At 42.6% G+C, this 20,815-nt stretch overlaps 1 protein-coding gene across 28 annotated transcripts in view; it reads left to right on the top strand.

Moving 5' to 3' along the window:
- The window catches only part of ADGRL3 (adhesion G protein-coupled receptor L3), a 536,452-nt gene that overhangs the window by 340,167 nt on the left and 175,470 nt on the right, over positions 1-20,815 (top strand). For all 28 annotated transcript variants that reach the window (XM_083833098.1, XM_083833095.1, XM_083833096.1 and 25 more), the window contains one exon: positions 13,315-14,115. In XM_083833098.1, the coding sequence (XP_083689224.1) occupies positions 13,315-14,115 (801 nt within the window). The remainder of the gene's footprint in view (positions 1-13,314; positions 14,116-20,815) is intronic.

A 20,815-nucleotide genomic window follows, 5' to 3' on the forward strand; every position in this document is an offset into this window, starting at 1 on the left:
ATAATGTCATCCTTCGTAGTCCTAGGTTCATACAGTAGGGAACCAAATCCTGAAACACATAAAAGTGCTTTTTATTCGTGCGTGGGCCCAGAGCACACATTTTGTGCGAGCTGCCCTCCGTTAATGCGTTTACCTGCGTGCTTCGTTAAGTCAACACATCCCAACGCCAACCTGCCAGAGGTCCGCTTGTGTGGCAGCCGCAGCCGGTGGCAGCCTGGCTGGTGCAGCCTTCCCCAGAGCACCGTGGGGACCCCTGCCAGCCCCTGGCTCCGTTTCTGCTCCTTCGTCAGCTCGGCAAGTATGCAAGGGCTTTCTGCGCGGTCCTGTAGCTAGTGATTAATGAGTTCTTGGCGCGGCGAGGAGACAAGCGAAACAGAGGTAAGAAAGATGCTGCTGCACAGCAGAGAGAGGGAGTTTTGCTCAGCTGGGGTTGGAGGACACCCTGAAGTTTAGTGGAGGAGTTGCTCTGAAGCAGCACGTTTAGTGTTGCCTAAATCTGCATCCCTCAAGGAGGCGGTTATGCCTGTCTGTCTTGCACGTATGCAGGCGTGCCCACAGCCTCTCCCATCTCCCCAGCACATCTGGAGCAGGACGGGGGGAAAACCACGGGAGCCTGGCCTTTCACCTTCAGCGGGACATGATCTCCTCTAAAAAAATCTGCATCTCAGCATAGATTTTGTTGCTGAGAGCTGGAGGAAAACAGAAGATGAAATGAAGACTCCTAAGCAGCGATACTTGCCTTGGTGATGTGTAGTTGGATGTGGGTGTCAGACTATTGCTGCTCCAGTGACTGTTTCTTCAGAGCATTTTGGGAGCGTGCCTTGAAGCATAATCTATGCCAGTACCTAAATGAGTGTATGTGCATTTGACATGGTTGGGTGAATTATTTAAATCTGAAATATTGCAAATCACTCCTGTGCATACGTGTAACTTGGGTTAATTACTTACACCTGAAAATACTAGAAGTTATGCCCTGATTTTTTTCCTGATTCTCCTTCTTCTTTTTTCTTCTTTTTTTTTTTTTTTTAAGTTGTGCATGTTGTTAAAATTTGCCGTGCAGCTTTTAAAACCTTGTTCCAAAGCACCAATTCCAACGCCTCCTTTCTCTGCTCTTGACTCGCTCTCCATAGCAGTTGTGGTAAAATCCCACCTCTCCAGCTACTTCGTAGGTGTTCCCCGATTCAGAGAGGAGAAAACAAATGTGTTGGTTTATTGCTCGGTTTTGTGGAAAGACTTTTCTTGTTTTGATGGGCATTTTACTCCAGCATCCAGTTGGAGACACTTAAGAATAAGTACTATTGAGAGAGGCAGCTGATGCAAAATCCGTCCTCAAGGTTTTCTCAACAGCTAAAACGAAGTGGTGTTTTACCTACCAAGCATTATTAAAGGAAACTCAGCCATAGCAGCCGGTGTCAGCAATATGCCTCGCAATCAAACAAGAAATATGGTAGATACTCAAAGACATGAGATAACTGCCAAGGCTTATTGCAGAGCAAAGAGCTTTTCAAAAAATGTTTTCTCTGAAGAGCATCAGATTTCACTCACTTCTCGCAGCACAGACATGCCTTGGCAATCATGATTAGCCTCATTTGGGCCTGTGGAATCCATTATTTTATAGCTAGTCTCGGAACTGGCAGTATGACAAACAGTTTATTCCTCTTTGGAGAGAAATCTGACCAAAAGACACAGAGCTTCAATTCAGCAGTCCCCCACCTAGGATGTTTTCCCTTCCCACTTATGGCTTAAGGCAAGGTACCTAACGTTTGCCTTGATGGCTCTGTCGGGCTCTCGACATCCCAAATTTATCTCGTGCCTGGATGAGGACAAATCTTTAATGAACATCAGGCTTTTGTTCCTTTTTTAAAGTCAGACAAGGAGGGTTTACAATTAATCTGGCAAAGAAGATATAAATAGCTATGCAAATAATAATTATCTGAATTAGCTACATTTGCCGTGTTGCCAAGTGATCTTTCAGTGCTTTTAACATCGCAGGAGGAGGAAGAACTGGGGTGGTTTTCTGGCCCTGTTCACCTAACCCAGTTACAGGTGGACTGAATGACCAAGACCGGTAAGACCTAGACTCCAACTTGCTTACGAGAGCTTCCAGGGGTTAGATTGACTGTACCAAGCAAAACTATTTCTGAAAAAGCTGTTTGTGGGGTTTTAAACCATTTTGTTGTCTGTGCCCCATTTCTGAGTTCTCCTGGGCTGAGTGGGCAACACGGACAATGAGGTGCACCGTAGGTTGTTGTCCTGGAAAGTTGCATTCAGCAGTTCTGGAGGACAAAACCCTGCTGCCAGCACTTCTTGATCCACCTCCACATGTGCAGAAGCCTTTCCTGATGGCGGGGAGCAGCAGCTCAGTGCTCATTTTGTGCCCAGACTTTTTTCAGAGGGACACTAAACGTTCTTGGAAAATGCTTGGCTATCTATTTTTTTTAACCTGGAGCTGAAAGTAATGCACAGCAATGCCTCTCTATTTTAGAAAGCAGCTCACAGCCTGAATGAGGTTTAATTCAAGCCTCCATCTCAGGGGCCAGACCTCCACCTCTTGCTCTTCAGAGCCGCAGGGCTGTGTTGCAGAAGGCTGGTGGGTGCTCAGCCTAAGGCTTGTCATTGGCAGCAGTAGCCAGCTGCTGCAAAAGCCCTGCAGACAGTTAGCCCTGCAGTGCTCACATCCCCTTCTGGATCTGGGCTTTCTTTTTTCTTTTTCCTTTTCTATTTTATTTTATTTTTTTATTATGGGAGAATGCTGTCCAGGTGGCTGATTCTGCTGCAATTTAGTAGCAGCTCACTCATCTGCTGTCATGCTGGAAACAATACGAGGCCAACTGCCAACGAAAGTTTGGCTGAATGACTTGTATAGCTGTAATTGAATTTCACACAGTATTTGTACGATCCTTTTTTTTTTTTTTCTCTCGCACCAAACTCATCTTGCTGCTTCTTTTTAATTGCTGAATTTCAAAAGGAAAATGCTGGTGCACAACAACTTGGGAGAGTTGCAGTAAATTAAGAAGTTGCTGCTTGTTTTTTATATAATCTAGAGGTAACAGAAGGATGCACGACAGCCATAGGGTCACACCAGAAGTCTGTTTGGCTTGTTTATCTGCCCCTGATGATGAGCAGTGGCCAATGCTCGTGGCACTTCTCCCATCTGGCAAAAGTGGTGGCCATTGTCTTATCTACTCAATAGTGCGGCCGTGCCCCGTTTTGCCTGGTTATGTTGCTTCTTCAGACAGAGCAGAGAAAATTAAATGATTCACCTCTGACAAACACATTGAGTAGCATAAGCAACCTTTTTGTCTCCTGAATGCCTTATCAAGGATGAATTGGGTTTTCAGGTTTCTTTATCTCTAGAATGGCACTCTAAACATAAAATCTCACCACAGAAGAGATTTATACACATTAAAAAATCAGATACTTCTTCTGAAGATGAACTATGAATATAACAATACCTGCTACTTTTTTCTTTTTTTAATATATATTTTATTCAGTGTAGTATATTTCAGGCCTCATTATACCTTAAGTGAATTATCTTTACATGAGCAAAAAATATTTACCTCTTGGGTAATACATTTAGAAGCACAGCACAATCACATTCAGCATCTGCTGAAGCTGATGAAGTGGCTGCCTCTTCAGGGGAGCCAGTCACTGTGACTGCCACCTAGAATAATAACAAGAGGAGAGAGTCAAAGGAGGAATAGAAATTATTCAGAGAATTTCAGGAAATCTGAATGTTGCAAAACAGTTGAGAACTGTCTCGCTGATCTCTGCTCTGCCAAAGAGCACAGGCTCTTGCAGGGCTGGGCACTTAGCAGGGGTTTTACTGTTTAACCCCAAGACTCAGAACCCAGAAGTTTCATTGGCTTTCTGCAAGACTGATGCTTGTTTTTTTTTTTAGTTTCTTTCCCCTTAACAAAATATTTAAAGGCATAACTTTTTGTGTGTTTTGGTACCTAAAATGAGGAAATGAAGTCATAATATTTAAGCTCCTAGAAAATTGGGCTCGAGGGGACAGTGCCATGGAAAAGCATTTGTTATTTCTTGGATTTTTGGGAGAGTCCACATGAGGGCTAGGGCCTCCGATGCCTGTCATTCATTATACAAATCTCTAACAAAAAGATGGCTTCTACCCAAAAAGTCCAAAATTTGATCTATAATACACAAAACAATTTTGTAGGAAGCTATAACTTTTTTTTTCATCTGGCAGAAACCTCTGGTGGACAAGAGTTAATGTACATTAGTGGTTTCCTGGGTCCTGATGACTGTAAGTTACGCTGACGTGTGTTTTAACATTAATAATCCTTAGTATTATTTTAGTGAACATCTATTAAATTTAGTTATTATGTATTAAAAAGCAGACTGAAAGCACTGACATTTTAAGGAAGCCCAAATTAATGGTTTGAAAGGTTTCACGAATTTATCAGACGAATAAAAATCTAAAAAAAAAATAAATCCATTTATGAAAAATGACAGCTTTGATTTCTGCAAATCCATAGATACTGTATTTAAGGATCTCATTTAGGTTGTGGTTTGTGAAAGCGTTTATGGATTATTGACATTTCCAATCTCTGTAACTTCACAGTGAGATTAATTAGGAAGTGATAATTTGGGGAATGCGTTATATGAGGCCCCTGTAACACAAGGTACTTACAGAGCACCTTTGTTTATGGATGCCTGGGTATTATATGAAAAATATAATTTGGAAACGGAGCAAGTATTCCTCCCTTTTATTAAATAAAGGATTAGCGCTTTATTTGCTGTGAAATGCAAGCATTTCTGCTGTGCAATAAGTCATGATTGTCCAGCATTCTCCTGGAAAAACTGGCTGCTCATGGCTTGGATGGCTGGACTGTTTCCTGGGTAAAAAACTGGGTGGCCAGGCCCGAAGGGTCATTGTCAGTAGAGTTAAATCCGTTTGGTGGCTGGTCACAGGCGGTGTTCTCCAGGGTTCAGTGTCAGGACCAGTTTTGTTTAACATTTTCATCAATGATCTTGATGAGGGGATCAAGTGCAACCTCAGTACATGTGCAGACAGCACCAAGTTGGGTGGGAGTGTTGATCTGCTTGAGGGTTGGAAGGCTCTGCAGAGGGATCTGTATGGGCTAAATTGGTGGGCCACGTCCAACTGTATGGCATCCAACACGGCCAAGTGCCAGGTGGTACACCTGGGTCATAACAACCCCATGGGGCGGGACAGGCATGAGGAAGAGCAGCTGGAAAAAGTTTAAAACTTAGCTTGCAGAACAGTTTTGGTCTGGAGGAGAAATGCAGTAGGGAGGCTCAAAGCTGTGTGGGGTTCTTTCATAACAGAAATTGGCAGCTGTGAGAAGGTTAATTAACAGCAATAATTGATAAGAATAATCTATTCATTCCTCTGGCTGGAGACTGGAAGTCTGTGTGCTTTACATTCAAGTGTCAAGTTGCTCTTGGACTGCTAAGGCAGGTAACGTTAATGGGGCCTGTTCCCCCAGGGGAGATCCCCCAGGTAAAGCAGTGGCAGGGCACAAAGCACAATCTGTTATGTATTTATTTACTGTACCTTGCTAAAGGAACCTGACATTGTTCTTGCTCTGAAAAGTAAGGGAAATGATTTCTAGTAAACCTGTCATGTTGAGGGCAAAGTAAAAAAAAAATTAAAAAAAAAAAAAAAGGAGAGAAAAGAAAAGTGGTAAAATGGAATCAGGTGGCAAAAATGGGAAGGTGGCAACAGTACATACTGTATTTGCAAAATAGTTTCAGAAAACCTAATTCCTCCATTCTCTCTGATTGCTCCTGAGCCTAGACCCAAGAGAGCTTCTCTGGCTGCACGTTACAAAATTTTCACATGAAAAGCTCATAAAATAAATGCTTCACGGGGGCAAACAGGCCAGGAGCTAAGGGGTCAGCTTGGTGAGGAGGGAGGCTTGTGTCTTCCGTAGCGGGAACAGTTGCACTGAAGGGACAGAGACCAAAGACCAACCTGCTATGTACCGTATTGCTGTTGCTTTTCCTTTCCCAAAAGTCCAAATGTCAGCCAGCCTTCTGCTGGGTGCAGCTTGCTGCAGTGCCTGTGACTGTTTTTGCTCATTATTAGGGTGTTTAGGGTGCAGCAGCCACCCTGCTGTGCAACAGTGGGACCCCAGGCTTTCATATAAGGATGACAGAAATGGTCTGACGTGCTTCGGTTTGCATGTGTGCTGCAGGGAGTGAGCTCTGAGCTTAGCTATGTGGTCTCCTTTGTCATTTTAATTATGTGTCAGGAGAACAAAACAAAACAGGGACTGGTATTTGCGCAGTGTTTTGAACTTTAGGTTGCCAAAACAGCTTGTGTCATATAGATGCTGAGCTATCTATCTCTCTGACTGTTCTTTTGGTAAACCATACGTTGTGGCTTGTGTGCTTTTAAGTACAAAATAATGAACAGTAACATATTTCCATTCTCTGGGTTTAGAGGTGTTTACTTCAGATCTGCTGCTGCAAAGGTCAGCTTTCCTGTAACTCTGCTACCTGATTAGGATCTGTCTATGTAACATCCATGTTTCCTGGTGGCACCAGGAGCTTGAAGTAGAGTAGAGCACCAGGAGCTTGATGAAGAATGGTACTGTCCTCTTCAGCCTTTCCAGCTGGGTGCTGAGGTAGGGAACTGGCGAGAAGATGATGACCCTCCTGCAAGGTGCATGCCCCAGTTGTGTTGCCTATGGTCTGTTGGGTGACGTATTTCCTTGGGAACCTCAACCACTTTTATAAATTGTAGGGATTGGGAAGAGAAACCACTCAGGACCGTGTGTGCTCTATTACTATTAGCATCACCGGGAATACATCCTACCCAGCAGCAGATTTTCCTGTAGCCTGGAGTTTCTCTAGCACTGACTGCTGGGTCCTGTCATCAACGACCCGCCACGCTGAACATGCTGTGAATCTGATGCTGTTATCATTTGTGTATTGCCTAATTGCCTAGACTACTGCTTTCTGTTGTGATAGCTAAAAGGGAGTTTATTGACATGTGCTTTGGTGGACTGAATTTTGAACAAGTCTCTTGTTTAACAGTCTTTTGGTATAGAAACACCAAGAATCCTGCACCCAGATGCGTCTTCAAAAAGGAAGAGCATCTTCATCTCTGAGCAAGTTCTCCCTGGGCATGCTTTGGGGTACCTTGCTAGGTTTGCAGGTTCCCGACCATATTTCTCTGACCCACTGAAAGGCATGTGTGTGCTGGGGAGAGCCATGTAAATTGGGAAAGCTGTCTCTGGGTGCTGTAGGAAAGCCCTCAAGTCAAAGGCTGAGAGAGTTGTGGCTGTTCTGCTGTTGGTCCAAGGAGCTTGGAGTCTAGGGGTTAGAAAAAGAAAAGGCTGGAAATCCCAAGACCATCCTTGTACGAGGAGCCCTGGCACGAGGCAGCTTCCAGATTTCATTTTTATCACATTAGAGGGAGCTCAGTGCTTGAGCCTGGTGCAGCAGACTTCAGGGACAAATGGTGTGACAGTCACCACCTCGCACTATGGGTCATGTGTCGGGAAGGCACAAAACCAGCACTGTGCCTTCTGGTGATAGTTTTCCCCAGTTTGTTTCCTACTGCCATCACCACTTCTTGGCTTCACCTCCCCGTGCATCTGCTCAAGCTGGTTGGTGGGGGCAAGATAACAGCAATTAGTCAAATCTGGCATGGAGCACCCTCAGAACAGCTGAAATGCTGCATCTTATACCACTAAGGTCAGCCTCAAAAAACTGTTTTAGAAGTCCTTCAATTTCATCATTAATTATGTGTTTAATGCTGAGTGTCTGTATATTAAGTTTGACCTGGGAAGGACAGCAACAGGGATTGGATTTCGCTTACTCTGCTGTTACACATCTGTCCTGAAGAAAACAGGTGGCAAAGTACAGGGCACAACTTTTTATTTACTTTTGCAATTGCATATAACATCCCCCCTACTCGGATCATTTTTTTCCAGGAGTTTTGTGCTCATGTTGTGGGTTTGAAGTAGTGCCAGGGAGAGAGAGCTCTCTACAGGACCCTACTGATGCCACAGTGTGCTTGTGCCTTGTAGAGTTGAGTGCAACTCAACGTGGTGGTAAGAAAATGAGCAGTTAATGTTGTTCAAGTGTTAATTGTGCCGGAAATTAAGAGCGTGTTTTCAGAGCCTCTATACCCAGCAGCACGAAGAGTATTTAATTAATTTGTTTGTGTGATTTCTCTGAATGGGTGGCAGGGAATCTGCCTGATTGCTCGGCTCTGGGCTCAGCAGGGGCAGGCTGCAGCAGCTGACAGTCACACGTTGGGCTTGGTTTCTCTCCCATCTGAAGAAATGGGTGAAAATCAGGGCGCGTGGAAAGTCTTGTAACTTCCCCCAGCCTCACCGAGGGGTTCTTGATTTCCTTCCAGCCTCTCATGCTGTGGAAGCCAAAGGCACCGGCCTGCAAGCAGCATAGGAAATCAAGGTGAAATACCCTTGTTGTGTTCAAACGAATGTTGCCGTCAGTAGTAGAAGCAGAAGGTCTCACTGAAAGAGAAATAACTGTGTGTACACATTTTTTTCTTAGATCCCTGTAGGGGAAGATGAGGTGCCTCCTGTACTTTTAAATGCTACAAACTGGCACTTCTAATGTATTTTGGCATTGCAGAGGTGTAAAACGGACTGTAATCAGACAAAATTCAAAAAATCCTGTCAATGCTGTGTACAAACAGATTTGCAGTGGTATTTTGCATAAATGAGGTGATAATCAGACCCTAATTCAACCCTTCCTTTTGATATAATTCAATGAGGTAAGCCCTCCAAGCTTTCCTTGCAACCTGTTTGAATAACAGAATGTTGTCCCAGTATAAGCAGAGGAGTTAGTGGCATTTAAAAGCGTAGTCTTAAATCAGAAAGTATTTATTCAGGATGCATGCAACGGAAAGCACCAAAAGCACCGTTCAGGAGCTCATCAAAACAGGCACCGTGTCTGGGATTGTAACAGAACTGGCTATGGCACTGACCACTAACAACACGCACAAGCTTTTCGGGATAAGGGTAATCAATGCTTCAGGTCACTCAACTGGTCGTGAATATATTATATCCTGCAGAAGCTTCCCTTTTCATACTTCAGGATATTGCTCGGTTGTTGGAGTGCATTGCAAAAGCTTTTGCTCATTGTGAAACATAAATTACAACCATCTACGCTGCCAGAGGTACAGCATCCCATTAGACCAGAAGAATTGGTGTTGCGTGAAGGCATATATTTGGACGTCTGTCATTACTTTCTTGCTTTTGCAAGGGATATTTGGTGTTTTTATTAATACCTTATTAACCGTGCCCAGCCACAGCCTGGGACAGGAAGAGCAATTGCTTTGTGAGTTTCTCCAGTCGCTGGGTCCGGTGCCTTTTAGGTCTGCTGGCTTTTTCCCTTGCAAAATCAGGTACTTGCACTGAAATGTGTTGTCTCTGCTCACTAGAGCCCTGACAGCCACATGGGGAAAACATTTACCTTTAACCTCAACCTGTTACAAGGTAGAAAACAGTCTGAATCAAAGCCCAGGTAAAAAAGACTGCTTAAGCTTGGAAAAATGTTCGTTTTGGGAGCTTCTGTTATATAGCTGGCTCTGGACACGCGCCTCTGCACATGGTGAAGTGCAGATCCACACGTCTAGCCAATGCATTTGCAGTCTTATCCTGAAATCATTGAGCCTGTTGATCTTCCATTTAGCCTGCAGTTTCCCATCCAAATGAACGAGACTTTTAAATGCAGAGGGTTTGCAATCCCAGCACTGGAGGACAGTCATTTGGCAAATGTCTCCGTCTGGAAGGGGCCAGAGTGAGCTCTGCACAAGCGAAAACAAAGCATGTGTGCATACCTTTGCATTCCTGTCTCGCTTCTCTGAACAGAGATCTCTCAGCTGTCAAAACTGTACTGTTTTACTGGCAAGTTCTCACTTCTCCTTTGGTGATATTTTATGGGGTCTGTCTTCTCCTATACCTTCAGGGAAGAGGCCCTGCAGAACCAGCAAACCCAAGGAAGGGGAGTGCGGAAGCTGTTTGGGGGCCTCACCCTGCCATATTCTTGGTTTTCTTTTCAGAAAAGTGCTGTGCGCACTGACACACACAACACATCGCAACTGGTAAACGCAGGAGCGATATCCTGACATTTCAGTATATTGCCATGTGGTTTTCTGTGTACCACTTGAAGGAGAGGCAGGTGCACAGAAAACAGCACTGCTCCTTTGTTAGGGCTGTGCCTCATTTTCCAGGTTCTACCCTCCTCTGAAGAAATAGTTTTGTTTTGTTTTGTTTTGTTTTCCAGAGATTTGGCCATTTGGCTTGTTCTGTAGGCTGCCCAACTCAGCCCTGTGATTGCTGTGCACTGCTGTCTTGGCATGGCTCGTGAGCCAGCACGGGCCAAGCTCACGATACAGGGATCCAACCAGAGCACCAGCTCTTTGCTGACCCTATGGCAGCATCCTGCCCTGCAGACAGCCAAGCATGGGGCAAAGGCAGGCAGGACCCTCATCCCCCTGGGATGCACCCAGCTGCTGCTGCAGCCAGAAGAAGGGATTGGTGCCACAACCACGGGGGGGGGGGGGGGGGGGGGGGCTTTCAGATGACAGCCCCCAGAGCCTCTCACAGGAGGCTGTTAGATACAGAAAGCGAGCATTTAGAGATTAGTAAGTGCACTGCATATATTTATTCTGACTGCAAGGGGCTTTGTCCAAAGGGACACAGCCTCTTCTGCAGCATTATTATGCATGGTGAATAATTCACATAAAAACATTCTGCAAGATGTGGGGTTGGGCTTTTTAAAGAGCGCTTAGATATTTTTAACTTGTTATCATTATCAGTCTTCAGACTCTTACTGACAATCATGTAAGTATTACAATATTTAAAATGTGTGGGTTTTTTTTTCCAAGTCCTCCTAAGCTTGTTTCTCTGAGACATGGGACAATATTCTGCAAATGTCTACCAATGGGCTTCATTTGACTCTCATAAGCTCTCTATTAGTGTCATAAGGGAATATTCTTCTGCTTAATAAAGTAGGCATCTCTATTTTACAGGTTTTTGGCTAAATATATGAGGTTGTATATTTTATAATGTTTCTCCTTGGACGAGTTCATTCTATATATAAATCTGGATCACTTGTATTTCAGAGTATGGGTATTTCATTTTGTTCTATGAACGTAGTCCAAGGCTGCTGACAAGGTATCTCAGAAAGTTCAGGGGGTTTGGTATGTCCCAAGTATTGTTTTTTTTCCTCTTAAAATACTTGTAAAGTTAAAATATGCCTGTATTTTGATCAGCTTGTCTGCATATTATTCAGTGTATATGGGCAGAAGGGCTTTAAATATATATATATATATAAAATGTTCACATAATGTAGTAGTATCTAAAGTAAATTATTAAATCTTCCTTTTCATATGAAAGAGGTAAAGAAAAGTACCTGGCCAATACAGTACCATTAATCTATTCTCTTTTCTCCTTTCTCTCTTTACTTCTCTCTCTACAATAGAAGTGGAACAAAAAGGTAATTAAATACCTTTCAAATTATATATATATATTACTTATGTATAGGCTAAGTTATTTAACAGTTTAACGTTTTAGTTGAAATACTTTGTCATTAATTCTCACTACTTTTTTGTTAAAGTTTATTTAGTCTCTCTGCTGCTCAACTTCACGAGATAACTCATTTTTGCTGAAAAGTTTTACCAGTACCACTTCCTTTCATTAAATTTCTATTCAAAGGTTTAGATAATTCCCTTTTCTCCTGACTCGAAGAATTTGGAAAGCATGCGTACATACGTATGTGCATAAGTATATCTAATTACGCTGCAAAAGCCTTTTAGAAATGGCACCCCTTTATCAGCTCCATGGGGTGGTTACCAAGACTCCAGTAGAGCAATATGCTTTTACACCAGCTGCTAAATCTGATTTTCCTCCTGTTTCGCTCTCCAGAGGATATTATCAATTTCTGAATTTTCAAAAATAATTGGTTAAACTCCAAGCAGGGAGTACAAATGTGGGATCCCATCTGCTAGCCCTTTGCTACCATAATCCCGTGGTGGGATGGCTCCTCATGGCTCCCCACCGCCTATCTCATCATGGTGGTTATTCAAGCTCATGAAGATCAGCATTACAAACAACCAACAAATATTCTCCCCCGAAGCACATGCAGCCCCTCCAGGTTGGAAGGGTGCTTATGTGGATGGTGAGGGCCAAGCGAGCCTGTTTTGCTCCGCAGCATCCCTCACACACCGCTTTTGTCTCCCCGCGCAGCCGGTTGGGCTGTTGGCCTTTCCATGATGCCAACATCTGCCCAGAGCTTCCTCCCATGCCTCGGCCACGAGCCAGTCCCCCGCATCCCCCCAGAAGTCTGAGCAGCAAAGCACCCTGGTTAGTCCCACTGCTCCTCTGTGCTCCTCTCATGTAACAATAGAAGGTATATGTTCTTAAGTTTGAATTACTACTATATTTAACAGGACATTTTTTAACTGATTAAAATCTAGACCTTGGGTTCCTCTCCAGTGAACTTGATGCTTTTCCTTCTTTCCTTTCTTTCTTTGTTCCTTCGTTCCTTCTTTTCTTCCTCCCTTCCTTTCTTCCCTCCTTCCTTCCTTCCTTCCTTCCTTCCTTCCTTCCTTCCTTCCTTCTTTCTTTCCTTTTCCTTTCAGCATTCATACATCATTCATTTTCAATTGTGTGGACTGCATGTTTTGTGTGTCCTGTAGCGGCTTCAAAAACCTCATTCCTAGTTACACTACCAGTCTGTAGTTGGGTATTCCCTTCCACTCCCTTTGCTTTAAATGCTCTTCTGAGTTGCTAAGGGATTCGCCTCTGCTTTGCTATTGGTACCCTTTAAATATTTAATATCACTTGGGCTATAAGGATGGGACTTTCTTTCTTTTATTTCCATTTCTAGGCCACTCTTCAGTGGGCTGTTCAAAATAACTATGTGGAACAATTCCCCGGGAGTTTACTCCTTCACCTAGTAGGTACAGATTCACTGCAGAATGTAATCTGGAAATACAAACCCAGAAATCCTTTGGGGGCACATACTCATTTCAGAGTTTACAAAGGCGAGTGGTCCAAGTAAGTACACCTGCGAAAATAGATTTGAAAAGCAATAAGAAAATGAGCCGAAGTTGATAGAAAAAGCAGAAAAACAATCAATTTGGTGGAGCAAGTCTTGTTCTAGAGACTTGGCCGCTGGAAAGGCTGGTCTCCAGTTACAAGTCATTGCTTGTGGGTTTCCTCTGATCTCAATTGTCCTCTGCTGCAGAACTAGAGGCTGTTTCGATGTTTGGGCCAAGCACCCCCGGACTCTCATTAACTTTGTTTTTTTGTTTTAAATTCTTTTCCTCTCCAACAGTTTTTCTTTGCCCTGGATTGCTAAAAGGAGTATACCAGAGCGAACACTTATTCGAATCTGACCACCAGTCCGGTGCCTGGTGCAAAGACCCTCTGCAGGCATCTGACAAGATCTACTACATGCCCTGGACACCATACCGAACAGACACGCTGACGGAGTACTCCTCCAAGGATGACTTCATTGCCGGGAGGCCAACCACAACCTACAAACTCCCACACCGAGTGGATGGCACTGGATTTGTGGTGTATGATGGGGCTTTGTTCTTCAACAAGGAGCGAACCCGAAACATAGTCAAGTTTGACTTGCGGACAAGAATAAAAAGTGGGGAGGCGATCATAGCTAATGCAAATTACCATGACACCTCTCCCTACCGCTGGGGAGGCAAGTCTGATATAGACCTGGCCGTGGATGAGAACGGGCTGTGGGTAATCTATGCAACAGAACAAAATAATGGCAAAATAGTCATTAGCCAGTTAAACCCTTACACATTAAGGATAGAAGGGACATGGGATACTGCCTATGACAAGAGGTCAGCTTCTAACGCCTTCATGATTTGTGGGATTTTATATGTGGTGAAGTCTGTGTATGAAGATGATGACAATGAAGCCACGGGGAATAAAATAGACTACATATATAACACTGACCAAAGCAAGGATAGTATGGTGGATGTGCCCTTTCCAAACTCCTATCAGTACATTGCTGCTGTGGATTATAATCCCCGGGACAACCTCCTTTATGTATGGAACAACTATCATGTAGTGAAGTATTCCTTGGATTTTGGCCCACTGGACAGCAGAGCAGGTAAGGGTTTTGATACTGAACCAAAATATATACTGGGTTCTCTATTTGTCCACACAAATAGGGTGTAAAATTGAAATATGCTTCTGTGTTAATGATCTGCCTGTGTTTGTAAATTTAGCCCCACCACAAGACCTATGATGGATATTCAGTTGTTAATACACGCAGAATGTATTTTTAACATCTTAGCTTGAAACAAAATAGAGAAAGGAGTGTGCTACCCATAACTAACCCAAAACAGTCTCCAAATGTCCATGTTCTATTTCACATCACAGGAATAGTAACACTATTTTCTTCTTAATTGAATTTTGCTCCATACATAAGATGATCATCCCTTCTGCAGGAATTTTGGCAAAATGAAGCATGGAAGATGCTGTCACTGCAAACAGCATGGGGCAAATTGCCAGCTAGTTTAAATGAGTTAGTTCCATTAAGCTGGGGGAGTCTGGGCCTTTTACAGAAGCCAACAATAATTGCACATGTGAGCGTGCACCCACAAGTGTATCTTTAGAGTCAGGAGAGGAACTGACAACAAAATCTACCAAACTGTTGGTTTGTTTCCCTTTCTTTAAAGTTGCTCTTTTGTTTTCTTTCTTCTTCTTTTTTTTTTTTCCCTCCATTTCGTTCAGGTCTATGTCTTAGAATACTTTCTCTAAGATAAGAATATCCAGTCCTCAGAGGATTTCCAGCTTTCTCATGTGTTTTCCGTGTCATAAATTACACTGGTAATTACTTATTTGGGTTATAGTCACTAAAGATTACCAACTTCATCATTTTGCAACTATTGTGGTTACAGTTGCTACTTGATTAGTACCATGACTTAGCCTAAATTGTGGTCAGACTTGTTTGATGGTGCAAGAATTTCCAAACTGTATTAGCTCAATATCTTTCAAATGATTACTGCTATACATAAACATATTTTAGTCAGAGTTATCAGGTATTTCTTGTGGTGGACTGTGTATTCAGAAATGCTGAAAAAGGAATGTGAAAGAAATATAATGTAAACTGTAAACTACTTGGTTAGTAACATGGTTATGCCAAAAATATTCTTTTTTGATAATAAGAAATACTAGGAAGCAGATCAGTGGATTCAAAGCTTCAGATTGCCAAAAGACGAGCAAAGAGGTTTTTGCTGCTGACCTTTTCTTTTCCTTTGTGCAGCATGTCATCCATATTAAAAAAAAAGAAAAAAGAAAGAGATGCTGAAAGAAACTGACGATACGAAAATCTGGGGAGGGGTGGAACAGAAGTAGTAAATGAGCAGTGAATTTCCAATTTTATACAAAAATGTAAGGAAGAGGAGAAAGATATCATGAAGAGGCAAATGAACAAGCCCAAGTGACTGTTAAGGGAAGAGCAAGGACCCTTTCAATGTTGTTGACCTCTGCAAGATCTCAGATGAGCAAAAAATGAAGTAATACTTTTCATTCTCCCAGCTTAATGATGAGCATGTACTTTCTGAGTGGTGGAGTGAAGCAGAGCAATTTGTGAGTTATTGGTTATCCCCAAGGACTGAAAATCAGTTGCATCCCTTCTATTTCACAGGGTTTCTCTCCTTTTCAGTGAATCATTTACAGGTATTACAGTGGACTCTCTACTACTCCGTTTTCATACGGTGACCATTTTCAGTAATAGCATCTTTAATAAAAAAGCTGTAATCAATGAAAAACTCAAATCTGCACTTTTTTGGTGAAAAAACTAAATGCCTTCACCACATCCCATTTTCCCAACGGAGTCTAAGCTGGCGAGATGTGAGGGCAGCTGAAAATCTTGTAGAGGTATGGAAATCTGTTAGGTGTAAGGCTTTGATGTATCCCCATGTCATTCTGTTTGCCCCTTTAATTTCGCTGATGTCTGGATGAGAATTTAAAACCCAACAGTGACTACAATGGAAAGCTGAGGTAGATACTGGCTTTTGATGTTGGAAAGGAGAGGGTTAAGTTGATGTCAAGGAATCTGGTAAGCATTCTCGGATGTTCCTTTCGTTCATTTTTGATAGCTTTGTAATGTGGGCATGAAGCTGAATTTTACATGCATTTCTCTTTTCTGAAAGTTGCTGGGATTTCCTGTTTGGCAGAACTGTGTTAGTATCCCATTACCTCACTGTTTTACGGGTTTACAGGACTTTTGAGAGGACTGCTCTGAAAGAAAGTGAAATTTTCGATTAGACAGCTCAAATGGGCCACGGCATTTCAAAGTGAAGAAAAATATCTTTGCAGAGGCAGTTCACTGCTCCATTACCTGCACAGCCTGATTAGTGGGAACATTATTTTGCTAGTCAGTGAAACAGAAGCACTGATTTTGAATTGGATAGGTGAGCAAACACTTGCTCGACACCAATTTCTTTTGTAGAGAGGAGCTGGTAGACCAGGTCCATGTGATTCTTTTTTTTTTTTTTACTGAGTTCAGGATCCAATGCAACACATTTTATGGCTAATGTGAAATTTCATGCTGCATTGCTCCATATATAATACTACATATATGGCTGGATTAAACCCATCATGGCGCTTCCATCAAAGAGCAGAACAGGAGTCACTGCAACACTGGGAAAGCAGTGAAAACCCAGGACATATTTTTAATATTCTTTTATCTATTTATTCATTTTTACAAATAGTGGACTGTGAATATGTTCTCCCTCTTTCAAAATTGCCATTGTTTCTCACTTTCTGTAGAGCAAGGTAATGTTCAGAGAATGCTTTTTGCAGCTACTATCTATAGCTTTACAGTTTGAGTAACAAAATATGTAAACAATATCAGCTTAATTAGAAAATAAAAGAACGATTGTAAAATTGATGGGTCAAACAAATTGGTTGTTAAAAAACAATTAAGGGTGAAGTTTTAGAAACAGAGCTCTTAAAACCAAAGCATTGATCATAACAAGAGAAGTGATGTATTTAGCAACCAAAATAGCCAGTAACATATTTGAAACATATTTGAAATCTCTAGCATCATGCATTTCAAGGATATGTGAAATAAAAAAACAGGTGCTGGAGGGTCCAATTCACTTAGAGTCAAACATTTTTAGTCTTTTCCCAGATTGTCCAGGGAAACTGGGAGGAGGCAGAAGTCTTTTGTCTTACAGGAAAGGCAGAGATCGTATCCTCTTACTCTTCACAGTGATTAAACATTTTCTGTATGTTTTAATTAGAGGTCTATTTATTCAAGTAGGTTTGGTGCATTTGTGAGATCTTCAATGTCATAGAGCTTTTCTAACTTGTTGATTGAAAAAATGGGCTTTTACATCTCACAGAAAATGTGTCAAAATGAGAAGTTTCTGTGCTTGGCTTCTGTAGCAGCTAAAGATACAAGGAAAGACAAAAAAATACTAAAATCTTAGGTGAGCTACAAAGCTGGATTCATCTGACCTAGAAGCAATTCAGGGCTCTGGATTGAATTAAACCAAGTGTTAATTTTTCTCAAAAATTGAAAACAGTGCCTTTTAAGGATTTGCCCCATTTTTTTTTTCTTTTCCTTTTGAATTTTTGGATTTGCCTGGGATTATTTTCAGTTATCACAAAAGCAGTTTTGAAAGTAAATACTCCTGATTGCCTGCAAACCCCTATGAAACCAGTCACTTCGAGAAGTGAACCTGAAGGCAACAAAAATCTTTGAAGCATTTTTCCTTCAGTTTTTGGCCTCTTAAATTAGTCTTTTTTTTTTTTTGAAGGTGTTTCTCAATAAATGCTCCTGAGTTGTTATTTTTCTTCTTTTTTTTTTCTTTTCTTGTGTAGCTGCTATTGAGTTTGCTGATTTGATGAGATAGTGGGAATAGCTATGAAAATCTAGAAGCATTTTCTGTCACATGCTTCAAGTTGCTTAACCCAGAGAGTGTTCGGGTTGATGTTTTCTGTACCCCACTAGATGTGCAGAGAGGTAAACCTTCCTGTATCAACAAGAATGAAAAATTCTCTACAACCTAATCAATCTTAATATTCAGCAGAGTTACCCATTTTAATCATCACCCACTTGTGATACAGTCTGCATAAACAAACTCAGGAAAATATCAACAAATCCTCCTCTCCAAAAAGCTGAGAGCTCTGATCCTGCGCTCCCTCACATCGCTGCATACAAACAAGCGCCTCGTGGCTTCTCCACAGCTCCCAGCCCAGCACCGAATGGCCAGTATCTTCCAGTGGCAGATAGGCCAGAGGAAAAGTTTTGTCTTCTAAAGGTTTGAAGTGCTGTTCCTGTGAGGGAGCTCAGGATGCCCGGTCCCTTCAGGCCAGAGGTAAAGAGCGGGGAGCCCTGTCCCATAGCTCAGCTGTGAAGAAACCCAGAGCCGAGGATTTTCTCTCAGTGGTCTTTTTGGGGCAGATGGCTGCTCAGTGCGGTGTGACACACCACCAGCACCCGCTGTGCCCACCCCGGTGCTGTACCCTGCAGGGATGGGGGCGGCTGTGCCGTGACACACACGTGTCACTGAGTGCTGTGGCACGGGGTCAGCAGCCGTAGCCACAACCCTTTTCAACCCCAACCTCCCTCTGATGGCACGGAGTGATTAAGGATCTGCCCTAAGGTAGTATTTGCAGTGCAATTTATACCAGTAACCTTTTATAAAGGCACGGTCTGTCAGGCTGCGTTCTGGCGGAGGGGTGTTTTGAAGTGGCGGAGCCTGACAGGAGGGCTTTGGTGGAGGCCAGGGGTACGTGGCCTCTCTGGGCAGGGCACGACCGTGGCTTTCTAAAGCTTCAGGCTTCCCTGCAACCCCCTCAGCAGGGCACACATAGCTCCTGTTAGTTCCCTGGGCAGCTGCAGTAAGGCCTCGAGATAAATCGGCACCAAGATAAGGACCCCAATGTGCGCGTTTGGGATCTGGGTTTTGTGGCAGCCATCTGCAGTGACACTTGGTGATGACGGAGCTCTTTGCAGGCACATGGATGGTAGAACTGGAGCATGTGGCAGTGGGGAGAGAAGTGCTGCAATCATTGCCTGGCCGTAGCTATCTTCTGCTGGTAAAGCTCCATTTAGGCCACTAGTTATTTTCTGTGGCGGGAAAGAAAATGCAGACCTACTACTTTTGAGGAGACATTTTGTTCTTCCCATTAAGTTATGTCCAGGAGACCCTGGAAATGCAATATTGGCTATTTAATGGCCGTAAGAAGTTAATAAATAAATATGCCCTATATATAAGAAAGATAGTGTCATGATATAGGACTTATAATACAGCCTCTTTGTGCTTAAGTGGCTTTCCTATATTGCATATTAACACTGTGGAGTGCCAGTCTGGTAATGAAATGTGATGTGAGCCTTCCATCCATATCTATGATATTTTAAAAACCTCAGAGGGTGCCTGTCAAACTTTTATCCTTCACGTTTGTCTTAAATATTGCAGGATGCTCTCTTGACATGTGATTGCAACCATTTTATTCGGTAAGGGTGATGTGTTTTTTTTTTTTTTTCCTAAAGCAGTTTTACAATGCAGATAAGGTGAACCCTCCGTCCTTATAATATGCTAATTAAGTGCATTTGTGTCTTGGGTAAAAGATGTGGCGGTATGGTGATGAATAAGAACTTTAAACACATATGACACCTCGTTAAAATGTAATTTTCACATCATAAATCTGAGGCCTTTACTTTGACAGCTGAGTAATGTGGATAGTGGGCAGAGGATCTTGAACGTTTCAAAGCTGTCACGTGCTAATAGGTAGCTGAGAGCAGCTTCCTGCACTGCTCGCCTTAAATGCCATACATCCTTGCCTGGGAAATGCATCAAAAGGGCTGCCGAATCTTAAACCCCACTTGTGCACAGGATATGAATTGCTATCGCTCCGAGATCCCATTGCGATAAGACATGCTTAGCATCTCTGAAGTTGAATCCAGGCTGCATTTTAAAAGGCCAGTTGAGCCTTTTCGGTGAGCAGCTTCTCCTGGCAGACAAGGACCGTTTTTAGGGAGCTGCTGAGTGTTTAATTGCAGCTTCTCCTGTGTTTTTATTTTCCAGTTGCTTTCCTCCCATCTAGGAGCATCCCTAGCTCTCTCACTCCCGTTCCTCTTCGTTGCTTACAGTGACAGCTGCTGGTTGCACAGTGTTGCTGGAGGTTTTTGGAGAGATCAGCCCTTGCTTTCAGCAACCTTTGCTAATTCATATCATGAATTGGAGTCTTGGCTTTTATCCTTCACTATTTGCACATATATGCCTGTCCCATTTATTCTATAAATATTTCAGTCCCCTTTTTGCTATTCAAGATAGAAAGACGTGTCTAAGTTCTGAGGTGAGGAAAGCAGCACAGAGACTCTTCATCTTTTATAACAAAGCTGGCATCTCAACCTACATTTGTTGGACAGGCAGTACATTAAGCTTAGAAGGACAGGGGGATATTTCACCTAACTGGGATACACTGGGATCCAGAAGTGCACAAACCATGTTCGTTCACCAGTTTGAGGCCTAATCTCTCTGTTCATTTTTGTCCTGTTTATTTTTTTTCCTCTTTATAAAGAAGTGTTAGATTACAAAATAACAAAGCATCATACCACTGGACACTTTTCTAAAATTAGTGATTTCTGCCCTTTACCAAGAAAGCTGAAGTTTGAGCTCCTTCCTCTATCTTTTCAAAAAAAAAAAAAAAGGAAAACTTAAAATGCAAGATTCCTCAGCTTCAAAATACTCCCTTTGTGGAGCATTTCATAAATATTAATACTGTTTGGTTAGCACAGCGGGAGTATCTTCACTGCCTCTCCAGTACGAATAAATATGTGGTTGCTC

Source organism: Anser anser (assembly GCF_964211835.1).
Source record: "Anser anser genome assembly, chromosome: 4".
Lineage (NCBI taxonomy): Eukaryota > Metazoa > Chordata > Aves > Anseriformes > Anatidae > Anser > Anser anser.